The sequence below is a fragment of the Pinus tabuliformis genome, chromosome J, assembly GCF_031772625.1.
Source record: "Pinus tabuliformis cultivar Carrire ecotype Pingquan chromosome J, CPIR1, whole genome shotgun sequence".
NCBI classification, from domain to species: Eukaryota; Viridiplantae; Streptophyta; class Pinopsida; order Pinales; family Pinaceae; genus Pinus; species Pinus tabuliformis.
Window position 1 is genome coordinate 1,014,356,651 of NC_142295.1, and position 15,011 is coordinate 1,014,371,661.

The 15,011-nt window shown below is 35.1% G+C and overlaps 1 protein-coding gene across 3 annotated transcripts; it reads right to left on the reverse strand.

Annotated features, from left to right (window-relative positions):
• Window positions 1-11,447: 11,447 nt before the first annotated feature.
• Window positions 11,448-13,486, reverse strand: LOC149230303 (cysteine-rich receptor-like protein kinase 2). 3 transcript variants are annotated; one of them, XR_016247361.1, is made up of 6 exons: window positions 13,117-13,486; window positions 12,778-12,973; window positions 12,298-12,437; window positions 12,001-12,211; window positions 11,680-11,911; window positions 11,455-11,590 (listed from the first exon to the last, which is right to left on the reverse strand). XR_016247361.1 is itself a non-coding variant. In XM_089376035.1 (5 exons), the coding sequence occupies exons 1-5, from the start codon at window positions 13,156-13,158 to the stop codon at window positions 11,745-11,747; spliced, it is 756 nt and encodes a 251-aa protein (XP_089232161.1). In that variant the 5' UTR covers window positions 13,159-13,486; the 3' UTR covers window positions 11,448-11,744. The 3 variants fall into 3 exon arrangements, 2 of the variants coding, with proteins under 2 accessions (XP_089232161.1, XP_089232162.1); XM_089376035.1 differs by having other exon boundaries at window positions 11,448-11,911; XM_089376036.1 differs by lacking the exons at window positions 12,778-12,973; window positions 13,117-13,486 and adding an exon at window positions 12,533-12,753 and having other exon boundaries at window positions 11,448-11,911.
• Window positions 13,487-15,011: the final 1,525 nt, after the last annotated feature.

Genomic DNA, 15,011 nt, shown 5'->3' on the forward strand with positions numbered 1-15,011 from the left:
CATTCCCCAACTTCCTTTCTGACATACCCAAGTCCTACTTGATGGGGTAATTCTTCTACTTTGATGGGGTTGACAATGCCTTGGCCATTAACGCCCAAGCCTTTTCCTTCATACCCCATTTTCTTCAACAATTTGGAGCCAATTCTTGTGGTATGATTTTCAAAAACAACGAAATCATCATCAGGACACATATATGAAGATGGAGAACTACTTTTACCTCGCATGGGTCACGCTGCAGCGTTTCCAAGGCCTCGTCCTTAGCTTGTAGCTGTTGTAGCAAACTTTGTTTTTCCTCTCTCTCTTCATGTAGGCGTATTTTCAATTCAACGCTCTCTGTTTGAAGATTTTGGTTGTTGTGCTTCAGTTCTTTCCGGGCCTCTTCCGTGGCTTGCAACTGAAGTTGTAATCGCTCATTTTCCTCTGTCTCTTTCTGTAGAGTTTCATACATCATTTCCACTCTTTTTGAAATTTTGAGCATGGTCTCGTACAATGTTTTTTCATCCTCTGTCGCTGCACGTTCCATTGTTCACGCTTGCAATTCACATCAATGCAAAGACCGCTCTAATACCACTTGATCCAGGGCCGGGTGTGATAAAGGACCCTTCCAAGACCTTTTACTTTCGTGATGTGTTAAATTGCATTTTTAAATGAACATAAATGAATACATGTGCATACTGCAAAGAAGAGGAACATGTCAATCATCAACACAAGAAAACATAAGCCGTTGATAACGGAGTTCGTTTAGGAGGCACTACGTCTCTGGGCTCTGATGTCAAGATGGTGTAGGCCACTGCATGAAGTGCTGTCAAAAGTGATGATGTACATAGAGATGATGTCACTATCATACAAGGAAAATGCCCTCATGCAGGAGTGGCGCCATGAGATGTTCCACCACCAGAACTCTCAGTCAAAAGACTCCTATTAGTATGACACAAAAACTTATGCATGATGAGTATCTCGCTAACATGGCATAAAAGGGATCTCAAAGCAAACATGCATGGCGACACATGAGTATCCCATCAACATACAACAAAGGGATCTCAAAACACAACATGACAAATCATGAAAATAAGTACATCACATAGATGATTCTGCATCACATCAAGCAAGGAATCATACAAACGAGTAAGAAACATGATCCCACATCAACCATCAAGCAGGGACTTGTGCAGCACAATGCATAGCAAAAGAAGTACATGAACACTGCATATACTTCACAACCAAAGGCCATCTGAAGAAGCGGATGTCAAACTGCTGAAGCTGTTTGTGCCATCGACCTCACAACATCAATCGCATGGAAATCGCTGCTCGCACATGAACGCTGACCCCTGCATCCCACTTAGAAAAGTGGCTGAAGAATAGAATGAGAGAATGAGAAATTTGAATGCACCATCAGATTTGTGGTGTCGAATAGTGTAAAATCGACTGTCCAATTTTTGAATTCTGAGAAATTGAGAATCTAAGGCTCAAGGAATCTTTTAGATTCCCCCTAGATTCCTCGAAGATTCTGCTCCATAGGTGGACTGGAAATCTGCAACTCCAAAAGCGAATTTGACCTCGCCATTGTGATCCCTGCGGAAAACCATGAAAAACGACTGTAAACTTGACTACACTCCAACATGGAGAAAAATTACCTCATCGGGAAAATTTCAAGGATCATGGTTCCACTCCCTATTTCTGCAGCAGTGATGGTTCCACCCTCACATTGAAAATGGCTGAAAAATGCAGAACTCTGATGGATACACGGAGAACGCCATTGCATTCGTGGTGTCGAGAAGTGATGAAACCATATAAAATTTGTCAAAATTTAACAAAGTGAAATTTCACCCCTCCTGCGAAACGCTGCCTCGAACTGCGTGCCAAGATTTTTCCTCCTTTGTCTCGAAATCCGTGCCCGCTCCTAGTTCCTCCATCTGTCCGCACTGTGCAAATGAAATTTCATTTAAGGTTTGGAGGGCAAATTACCCAATGAAATAGTTGGGCGCAATGGTTAAGTTAAGTGGTTTGTTGAGGAGGGGTCTGGTCTCGCCCCTCCCTTTTTTTATACATTATTGTTTTGTTTAACCAAAATAGGGGTGTGTTTTGGCGTATTGGAGTCAACGTACGGGGGTGGTTGTTTGTACCGTTATGGATGGGCGCATTAACTTGTTTGATGGCCGTGATAGGGGGCCGCCCGGTGGGGGCCGACCCATGTGAGCTGGGCAAGTTCAATCCCCGCCGGCCCCGCATTAAACATTGACATACAGTTAAGGTTTGGGGGGAGGGGGTGTGCGCTGGGTCCACCGGAGGTGGCCCGTGCCCACCCCAGTGTGTTATGTTTAATGTTAAATGCGAGTTGGAGGTTGGAGGGCTCGGCGGAGTGATGGTCGCCGAGCCCCATTTGATTTACAATGTGGTTTTGTGGTTGCGGGAGGGCTGGCGGGGGTCATGGATCGTCGGCCCCTTAATAAAATTTTGTTATATGGCTTTGGGGGCGGCGGGGGTGGTGACCCGCCACCATATTCATATATATATATATATATATATATATATATATATATATATATATATATATATATATATTTATTTATTTTTAATTTTTATTTAAAAATGGGGGAGATTTTCAAATCTTTAGAAAATAAGGGATATTGGGAAAATTAACGAGGCCACAATTTCGACTGCCTTCGGGAGCTAGGTTTCATTCCCCAGGGTCGATCAAATTGTAGGACACTTAAACCTGGCCCACAACCCAACTTTGACCAGAACTTTGACTGGTTCATTCTCCCTCATACGAGCTCGGATTGACAAACTGTTCACACCTCCACGATCATGGCGACGAGATCTATGCTTTGGTCTTGGGTTGAAATCATTATGAGCACTTTGATTTTCGAGCGTTCATAATCCCTCTTTGTTCCGTGTGTCTTTGGAGCCACTTGGATCATCCTGACAGCTCTGTTTGACGGAGGCAAGCGATGTGCTTCTTGATCTGGTTAGGGCAAGCATTTTGGAGTTGAATTTGACGCTGGATAAGTTAAAATTGCCTGTGAATTTCTTGTAGGTTTGTGTTTGGCTTGGATGAACCAATAGAAATGGACGCCATTGCTTTTGCCACAATATTCTTCATAATCCAATATAAATTAACCGTCTACTGAAATTGAGTATATTCGCCTCGAGAATGGCTTGGATCCTGGACCAAAGTTTGCCAATCCTCCAAGTCCAGGTCAATATTCTCGGCCTTTTGTTTTAACTTTGATTCCTCCCCGTGAGAACAACTAATGGATAGAGCGAGGCGTGTTAAGATGATAAACCTGAGCATCTTCTTGGGTCTTCCCATTAATGCTATGTTGCCCTCGAGGCCTGGGTTGCAGAGGCTGAGATTTCCCAACACATCGACCTCATCCTTTGCTTCGGCTTTGAGCATGGCCCCCCCTGTCTTGCATTCTCTCTATGAGAGGAGGGTCGAGCCATAAGGATGACTTGCAGACCACACAAGAGCACACTAAACCAAAATATGAGAATCACATCAACCACCATGCAGGAGCTTGTCTGAATTGGCAACCATCACGCAGAGAGACAACATGGCACAAAAGCCTTTCAAGACTAGAAGTAATGTATCGCTGAAAAGATGAAAAAACGTGATACAACATAATAGTAAGCAAGAGACTTAGAAAACAGAGTATGCTTCACATAGTTGACCCAACCTTGACACATCAGGCCACCTTTTTTTGCCTTCAATGCCCAGTAACCCTTTGAAATCAGGGCTTCTTTCCAATCATGGTAGTTCCTCTTACAGACTCCCCATACCATTTCAAGCAACTGGTTTATCATTAAGGGAACGATTTGAAAAAAAACCCATAAACCCGAAACAATGGTTAAAGCCCCAACATCATTTACAGACTGGGAGACGAAGATGCACTCGTACCACCCTTTCGCAGACACCCTTGGAGCCTAGAGGAATCATTTTACCACAACAATCGACCAGATTGAAATTCTTGAGCCAGACCTCTAAAGCGAGCTTACTAATCAGAGCCCACACCTCACAATACATGTAACAACATTCATTGCCACCTTAGACATGCGAAGCAGTGAATGATGTTTGCCATCCGACCATCTATCATTATACCTCACAATTACATTGAGACCACTTCACCAGCTCTCACCCCGATCGGGGATATTTATAAAATATTTTGATTTTGAAATGAGTTATGGTTTTGGCAAGTAGTATTGATAAGCCATGGTATTGTAACAAAGTCTATTTAGAAGTTAATAATATCCATGATAAAATGAGAGTAAATATCCATACTTAAGAATCTTGTTATATTGTAAGTATTAAGCTTTAATTTAAAAATGTTATAAAATTAAATTATAATAAAATATTTTGATTTTGAAATGAGTTATAATTTTTGGACATGTGATATTGATAGTCTATAATATTATCCCATAGTATTGTAAAAAATCCTATATTATTATAATACTTGGAGAATAAATTTTTTAATTTTTTACTTTCATTTTTTAATATATATTTTTAAATATTTATTTATTTTTCAAAATTTTAATAAATTTCAAAAAAATATATTTAAAAATTTCAAAACTAATTGAAAACTAAAATTTTCCGATCAAAATAAAAGACTATCCAAATAATAATATAGTTCTTAAAGCTTGAATGGTTTGATAGAGTGTTGTTTGCATCCTGTATATTAAGATATCATTTCAGCGATCACAACTTCTTTAGCTTCTCCAGAAAATGACTTTCGATGAATAAAATTCCTTTAGTTGTATTGTATAATGATTCATTTTTTTCCAAAAAAAATTAGTAATGTTAACTTTGTGAAAGAATGTTTATTACTCAATCCACAATTATTACTTTATTCATATAAACCTTGCAAACAATATAAAAAAGTATATTATCAAAACATTTCATAGCACATCAGCTATAAACCATTGTAGAACTTATATCTCTAGTTGGCTCTCATACCTCATGTATCCAAACATTCTAATTTGGTCAACAATATTTAGTGTTGCACCTCGGAAAGAACATGTTCCATTTCTTTAACTTAATTTGGTACGAATGAAAGTGTCTTATCAATGATCCCTTTACTGACCCTAATTCTTCTAGGAAGCTAATAAAATATTCTAATATGATGATTCATAAATACTTGAATTTACATTTATTTTTTAAATTTAATTCGTATTTTAGGTAGGGAAAATTTCTTATCAATGGTCTATTCACGAATTTTAATTTTTCAAAAAGTTAATAATTTTTTTTAATTAAATAATAAATAATAAATAAGCTAATAAATAAGCATTTTAATTTATTTACACACATATAAATATATGGTTAATAGCCTCGAGTATGTCTTAAAATTGTTTTTCTGTTTGGCTAAGAGCTAGTCGAGTTCATTTTTTTGGACATAAGGAAACAAGTTAACGACCCAAGCCGAGTTCATTTTCTTGGGATGTAAGGAAATAGGTATGTTATTCTAGGTGGCATGGCTTTTCTTGAATAAGGGTGATGAGTCAGCGTGCATTTGTGGATAACAACTTGAGATGGATGTTCTCATTGCTGGTTTGACAACTGAGTTATGATAGATTTTCCCACCTGTGGAAAAAAATACATAGGTTAAATATACTTAATTTTTAATTTTTTATAGACAAATATTTAAACTCACAATATTAGTTGTGAGGTAAAATTGACATATGATAAATCTTAATATATAACATAAAGTGTTACATAGTAGCTAGTCTTTGACTCTTCAAATATAACTAAATTAAAGTAAAAACATTGAATTCAAGCTAATGTTACGGTTTACAATATGATCAATTTAACTTTTACTAATACGTAAATTGAGGTATTTTGTTAAATTGTAATTATGCATTGTTTGCATGTATGAACAACTTTGTTGCTAATTTTATTTGTTGAAATATGAATTCATCCACCACCATAAGTGGATTATGATCTAAAACTACTTTTCATTGGCTATTCGATTGTCTTCTTTAGATGTGAGAAAACATGTGAATAACCCAAAACCCAAAAGCATTTGGCATGAGTGAAAGTTCACCCCCTTAAAAACTACCAACAAAGTATTTTAGATGGTCAAGTTTTGTCAACATGCACATGATGATGTAGTTGCATATTAGGATCTTAGACATTAATAGAGGATAGATCAATATGTTTGAAATGACCCCAAAAAACTATTAATTTGATTTTTTAAAATTGATTAAAATTTTAGATTTATGATTTTTTTACTAGTTAATTTAATTTATGATAATAAAAGAAAAACACATTATTATTACAAGGCTTGTTATATAGTATTATTAATTAAAACATTTTCCTTTTTTATTATTTTTTTTTTTTTAAATTAAAAAATATTATGTAATGTGTATATAGAATGACCATTGAAGAGACTGATTTAAGCAAATTTTTTATATTCATTTATTTAATATTGAATGATGACAAATTTTTTATATTCATTTATTTAATATTGAATGATGACAAGTTTTTTATATAATGCGTGTCATAAGGTCAAAGATATTATATTGAACACGATATTTATGGGATATTGACCTCATAGGCATAATGTGGCATTGTACTTGACTAGAATTATGTGGCATGTAATATATGGGCCAATGGTTGCAATGTTGTGAGACAATTTATTGATATTTGTATTATATATATGTTACGACGTGAGTTTTGTAATGAAATCTACTTATGTTCAGAACCTTTGAGACCAATTGATTTAACATTTATTATGTTCATTTGAATTGATAGATGGTGCAATGTGGTACACTGCACCCTAGATTTGATTTGATTGGATGGTACACTACAGTACTCACTTGAATCATTGCAAAATAAAATTTCAACCAATAAAATTTAAGATAAATAAATAATTTTTTATATTAAAAAATAATATATTTTAATTAGCAAAGTTAATCTATAGAGAATCCTCAATTTTTTTATTCAAAACCAACACAACATGTACCATATTAATATGTTTACAATAAAATTTTTGAATTTTATTCTTATAACATAAAAAATGAAATTAACAATAAAATTTTGAATTTTATTCTTATAACATAAAAAATGAAATTATTAATGTTTTGATAATATAAAATTTTCAATTATATTTTTATATATATGTATACAATATTAAATTATATTTATTAAATTTAAAAGAAAATTAAAAATTATATAATATTTATATATAAATAAATATATATATATAATTTTAAGTAAAGAAAAACACAAAATTATTGTAGAGTGATAAATTATATATATAATTATTTTTAAATAAACATAAACACACTAACACAATTTTATTATAGACTGATGTTTATCAATGTTAAAAAATTATATAAATATCCTCACATTTAAAAAACCACAAATACATAATTATTTATTATAAAGTGATAAATTATATATATAATCATAATTTTAAACCGTCAAAAAGACACACAAACACAATTATTATAAATTAATGCTTATCAATATTAAAAAATTATATAACTAGCAATTGTCCCAAAAGGTACAAAGAGAGGCCGATAGGATTATTAAATTAGAATTGTTGAATTTCTCTAGAAGAGATGTTGGTTCAAGCCTAATGGATGAGCAATTTCAGCTAGCTAAAGGCCTTCTAATTACACTATTGTTTGGGTCTTGAAGTCTGGATGAGCAATGAAAATGCTTAAAACATAAGATGAAGTTTGTAAAGTAAACACAAGATTTGAGATCTTAAGTCATTGCTAGAATTAAGACGACATATAATTCACAATATTAAAACAATCAAAATGCATCCACCTCAAATACAAATAAAACATCACCTTTGCAAAATAATACCACCAGTAAACAATTCAGGCAGGATTGCTTAAATGTTTAAAAATGTATTAATTTGTGTATTAAGGATTAAAAGCAAATCACAGTTACCAATATGATTATAACAATTAGAGGAAAAATTATTAAATCCCAACAATGAATAACTATTATCTCTTACCACATTTAACCTTTTCACAACTATTAAATACTATGGAAACATATTAATTAATTTAATAGTTTCCACTGTGTGATGGTATACTAACGACAAGGTAATTCCATCATAGAATATAAGACATAGGATCTTCCAAACAAATTTAAAAAGGTCGGTAATACCATTTATGAACCAATTGATAACTTGTGTTTTTTACAATTACCTTAACCAGTGGTCTGTCCATGGTCACAATTACAAAATATTCAAGTCAGTATCATCCCCTTTGTTAAGATCACTTTCTTTCTCAGATAGTACTCCCTTTGTGAGGATACAGTCTCCATCTTCATTCTAAACCATTAATAATTTTCTGTAAGTAAGATAGGTATCAGATTCAGTTGCAAATCAAAAACTTTCTGGGTAGATTACATGATGCTCACAATTTTAGGAGTATGGGAATAAAATATATACAGAGCTGATGGATGAAAGATAGATTTTGGAATGATAGGGCTTGGAATAAGTGAGAAAGAATCCTTCCAAGGGCTTCATCGCGATAATGGGAAGACGGTTTATAAACATACATTTCCGTTTTCTTGACATAACATCTGTAAAGGATGTGACAGGAAACTTCTCCCTCATTCCCCTATGTCAACATAGTTGCAAGCAGTGAGATATTCAACAGACAATTACACTTCATGATCCGCCTTTGCTGCTTAACAATAGAATAACTCTTAGTGAGACCATTTCATTAATTTATCTTAAGACCATGGGGATATTTGATTAATAAATCAGGGAATTTGCAGATATTGTTTAACAAGTTTCGGAATCCAATTTAATACAAAATTTAAATAGCAAACTTGAACTACTTTTGTAATTGGAAGCCAGGCTTTTCGGAAGATATAGCAGAAATTCATTACAATTGCTAATAGTAACTTAATAGAAATATTTGCATTTAAGCAAATAACGAGAATATCTTGTGCGGACTAAAAAGCAGGAAGGAATTCTGGTTACACATATATTATCATAGAAATCTCAAGTTGTTTAAGTGTTCATGTATGAGTTTACCATGCCCTGTTCTTAATAAATTGAATTGGATATTCACGCTTTCTGCGTCATGAGGCATAAAAAGAACCCATAAACTCAACCTGAGTAAATGTGAGATATATGAAACTGGATTTAGGCTTTTCAGTTGTATTAAATACTATGGAAGCATATTAATTAATTTAACAGTTTCCACTGTGTGATGGTATATGAACGACAAGGTAATTCCATCATATAATATAAGACATAGGATCTTCCAAACAAATTTAAAAAGGTCGGTAATACCATTTATGGACCAATTGATAACTTGTGTTTTTTACAATTACCTTAACCAGTGGTCTGTCAATGGTCACAATTACAAAATATTCAAGTCAGTATCATTCCCTTTGTTAAGATCACTTCTTTCTCAGATAGTACTCCCTTTGTGAGGATACAGTCTCCATATTCATTCTAAACCATTACTAATTTTTGTAAGTAAGATAGGTATCAGATTCAATTGCAAATCAAAACTTTCTGGGTAAATTACATGATGCTCACAATTTTAGGAGTATGGGAGTAAAATATATACAGAGCTGATGGATGAAAGATAGATTTTGGAATGATAGGGCTTGGAATAAGTGAGAAGGAATCCTTCCAATGGCAGATAGATTTTGGAATGATAGGGCTTGGAATAAGTGAGAAGGAATCCTTCCAATGGCTTCATCGCGATGATGGGAAGACGGTTTATAAACATACATTTCCCTTTTCTTGACATAACATATGTAAAGGATGTGACAGGAAACTTCTCCCTCATTCCCCTATGTCAACATAGTTGCAAGCAGCGAGATATGTCAACTGTGTTATGATGTTAACAGCCGTAGAGTAGTGCCGCAAAAACTCAACGGTTACAATGAATTCTTACAGTATGCCACTGCATAGCAATTTGCAGTACAACTGTTTTTCATGCCACATAATAAGTGCTAAGGCAACCTTACAAGTGGTAAAGAGGGATACATGAATCTGAACCTTTGAGAATATAAAAGATGAGATCTACATGAACTTGCAGAAGGACCTCCCCTGGTCTGCCGGGTGTTATAAGAATTGCAACTTTGACACTTGTGTGCAACAATGTGAATAATTACTTCAGAAGTTACTCCACAGTCATTGCATAAGATCCAAACCTGCTCAAATGACCGACGAGAAAGTGGTGAGGTACGTGTGAGTGGACAAGAGATCGAAAAGCTTCCCCGAGATGGAGACTTCTTCATGATTTGAAACGTTACACATAGTTCATTAAAATACTTAATTTATAAAATAGAAACCCAAGACGACCATCAATGAGCCCAAGTTTCATTACTCCACTCAATGAATGGATAGCTTATATTTAAACCTCTTTGCAAAGAATAGTTTACGTTTAAATCTCCCAGAGCAGATGCTTCACTGCTCTTCGTTTAAAAGGCATTCCGAGGCGTCAGCCATACCCCGTAGATAATGTAGGAAGATACAAACAAATTTGTAGGAAGATACAAATTTTAGTGTTTAAAATCATTTGCAAGTAATCCTACCCTGGTTCTCCCATATGCTCTTCGACAATATGCTGCTCCTACCGTCTGAGCAGGTAATGGTTAGGATGTTGCCGAGAGGCTACCGACATTGGCTGACTTTCACCTTGTCTCCAGAATGCTCGATGAAGGATCAGCTGCTGCAGAGTAGATATCGGAAGGTGCTGAAGAAGAAGTTGGTGCTTCGGATGACCAATTACTGCTTGATGCTTTGTCAGGGTCAATAACTCTGCCTCGCTTACCTACGATGTGTACCCCCACACCATCCAGATCTATGAAAGCAGGCTTTGTGGGCGACAGAAGATCTTCTCGCTCACTTGTCAGCATCCACACCACCCGGGACATTGAAGGCCTCAACGCTGCAACCGCTTGCGTGCACAGAAGACCGATTTTAATCACTCTAATGCATTCCTTTCATGAATAACTGTCATCCAATGTCCTATCCATAACTTCTAAAGCTCTCTCTGTTTTATACAATTTCCATGTCTGGTAATTGGCCAATATCAAAAAAAATAAAAATAAAAACTTTAGTTCGCAAGAAGCTCTGCATATAGGAAAAAAATTCGATTAGAAAGATGAGAACCACAGGAAACATACTCGTTCGATGAGAAATTCCATGTTTTCACCCGAACTCTGATTCTTTCTTCCACTGATAATAGAAGGACTCCAAAGCTGAATACATCCGCTTTCTCTGTCAGCTGTCCACGCAAAGCGTACTCAGGGGCCATGTAACCTCTGCAAAATGCCATATTTAATCAAATCTCCATATCTTAAAGACTTAACCGAATGAATTATTTGGGAACCTCGAACATTTCATTGGTAGGGAAAATTCTTACAAAGTTCCTGCAACTCTAGTGCTAACGTGGCTCCGATCATCTGCAAAAAACCTGGCTAACCCAAAGTCTCCTATTTTGGGTCTGTGTTTGTCATCTAGTAAAATATTGTTGGCTTTAGTATCTCTGTGGATGATCCGAATCTCAGATTCCTCGTGAAGATAGGGCAGCCCACGTGCAATTCCAACTATGATTTCATACCGCTTTTTCCAATCAAGTAAATGGCGTTTGGTTGCATCTGCAATGCACAGTAAAGGGATTAGCAATCTATATGTACAAACTAAGGACTTTATGATCTATATGTAGCGACTGAGAGTGAGTAGAAACCAAATAGAATCCTGTCGAGACTACTGTTGGGAAGGTATTCGTAAACCAGTAGCCTTTCGGAGTTTTCAACGGAGCAACCAAGCATTGTCATCTAGTAAAATATTGTTGGCTTTAGTATCTCTGTGGATGATCCGAATCTCAGATTCCTCGTGAAGATAGGGCAGCCCACGTGCAATTCCAACTATGATTTCATACCGCTTTTTCCAATCAAGTAAATGGCGTTTGGTTGCATCTGCAATGCACAGTAAAGGGATTAGCAATCTATATGTACAAACTAAGGACATTATGATCTATATGTAGCGACTGAGAGTGAGTAGAAACCAAATAGAATCCTGTCGAGACTACTGTTGGGAAGGTATTCGTAAACCATTAGCCTTTCGGAGTTTTCAACGGAGCAACCAAGCAATTTCACAAGATTCCTGTGCTGAATACGATTGATGAGATTTGCTTCATTCAAAAATTCAGCATCTCCCTGCCTTGAACAAATATACAACCGTTTCACTGCAACCTCTCTGTTGTCTGGTAAAATTCCCTGTACATCAATAAACTTCAAATTAGTTTCTGTTTTCCATTACATTTAAATATGAAATTGAATTCAATGCAGGACCAAGAGCTCACTTTAAATACGGATCCAAAGCCCCCTTCTCCAAGCTTGTTCTCCAAATTAAAATTGGAGGTAGCTTCTCTCAGAAAATCGTACTTGAAAATTAGTTCCGCGTTCGCTATACTCGGAGCTAAGCTAATCTCTCCTTGGTCACCTGCGAAACCCATTGCAAGGTAAACAAATTGGTGAACAGTTCACAAGACACAAGCTGAAAATCTTCGAGGCTAAACAATTTAGCAATTTCTGGACCTCTAGTTCGATAAATCTGATCCTGAAGCTTCCGTCGAGAGAAAAGCTTCCACTTCCAAAGGCCTATGATCGCAATTAATACAACCATGGCAGCTAATACGCCCAGAATTATTCCGAGGACATTAGATTTTTTTCCTCTTGCAAAATTTGCACAACAATTCTAACTAAATTGGATATCTTTTATTTCACCAAAACAAAATCTTAAAAACAATATCTTTTCGATGTAAAATATGAGAAGAACATACCAGAAGACACTGGAGTACTTTCCCCTGGTGGCGGCGACAGAACAGAGGTATTGAAAAATTCATAGACCTCGTAACGCAAGTAGCAGTTCTGAGATCCAATTTGTGCCCCAAGAGCTCCACTTTGGCAGACAAATATATTTTCAAAGGCAAAAGTCAGGCAGGATCCGCAGCTTGTCCGGGACAGATCTCTCCAACACTGTGCGAAGCTGTATATAGTCAATGCTCGTTTTCAAAAACACAAAAACATTATTGCAGAGGGCGTGGAAGAGAACCTGCAGAGCACAAAACAGACAAATATGGTCGAAGAAAGCAGGAGTAATTTGTAAGTTCAGGAATTACAGGAATTTGTAACAAATTTGCGGATATTTCTGCCTGCTTCATGCAAGTTCAGGAATTACAGGAATTTGTAACAAATTTGCGGATATTTCTGCCGGCTTCATGCAGTGGGTGAAGATTCTAGCCCACCATCATTATGGAGAGAGGCGTGCATAACAGTTTTCCGTTCCAGGTTTAGAACTCGCACCAGCTGATCCTCCAAATCCGGAACACTTCTGCCGGCTTCATGCAGTGGGTGAAGATTCGAGCCCACCATCATTATGGAGAGAGGCGTGCATAACAGTTTTCCGTTCCAGGTTTAGAACTCGCACCAGGTGATCCTCTAAATCCGGAACACTCCAAGTGTTAACATCTAAAAGAAAAGGACGAACAAAGGACGACTGTCCAAGTGTCAGCACGAGAGCCAAAGGAACGACGAAAGTCTGTTCCTATCGGCCTAAATACCTTCGCATTTAAAAAAAACCACAGACACACAATTATTGTAGCCTGATGTTTATCAATGTTAAAAAATTATATAAATACCCTCACATTCTCAAAAGTAATAATTTCATAATTTTCTAAAATTGTTGATTCCAATTTTTAAGTTATGTCGAGGAAACATATTCACGTGTTTTTTTATTAAAATTTAAATAAAAAACAACGTAAAACAAATATTTGCAAATCCAGTCAGGTTTGAAGCGTGCTATAGACTTGTGAATGGATTTGGTTTGGCTGGAAAAAAATGAGTTGTTGTTGAAAACACGCCAGCCAAACCCGCCGACTTATTTCAGCTGGTTGCATGTGGTTCTCACTAAATAAAGATTGATTCGAGGAAATTGTTTTTAATTTGGAAGCTTTTTTGATGGGTTTTTTTAATTTGATTTTTCTAAAATCCAGCAGGAATTTATTCAAATCTCAAGTTTGATAGATAAGCCTGCACAATCGAAGTGCCGTAGGGTTTTTCAGGATGCTAAATCCATATTTACAGTAAAAAACCAGTTTAAATAACCCAAATCAAAAATTAACCTCAATTTTTTTCACCCGATTCCAACACTAAAAAGTCCAAAAATCACACTAAAACAACTCCATATATCTCTGGACTGGGGAGTTTCTTTATTTCCCAAAAAATTCAAAAAAACAAGTTATGATATTTCTGCACGGTATTAATGAGATCCAATGGATCAATGTCTAAGAACTTCGACATGATTATTATACATATATGTAAACGTACCATCTAACGATACAAGTCATGATTGCATGATACAAATTACAAAGCGATGGGTCATGATTGCATGATACAAATTACAAAGCAATGGGCAATACCATGTTGAATTTGATAGCTAATTAGATTGTTATATATATATATATATATATTTATTTTTGTTTTAATCTTTAAAGTTAAACTTTAGAAATTTTGCAAATTTTCTAGGTGAAACTTAAAATAATATAGGTTTGATCAAAAACCCAATTTATTATCTACTACATGGGGCAAAGAAAATAATAGAAATATATATGATAAGATTGTAATTTATATATCAAATCAATCCCAATACCACCTACATTAAATCATGGTACAATCCAAAAACATGTGGCGCTTGTAAAACATTTTTATTTAACTGGGGCAAAGATAATAATAAAAATATGTATAGTAAGATTGTAATTTATGTATCAAATCAATCTCAATACCACCTGCATTAAATCATATACAATCCAAAAACATGTGGCATTTTAAACCATATTTATTTTTAAAAATTTTAAATTAAAAATTTTACAATAAAAATTTTCATTTCATCGTATTTACCTAATAGAAAATTAAAAATAATAAATTTTACAAAATACAAAATATATTTTTAATTTAAAAAAGTTGAATTAATATAATACTTTTAAAATAACTTTATTAAAAAACAAAAATATTAGAA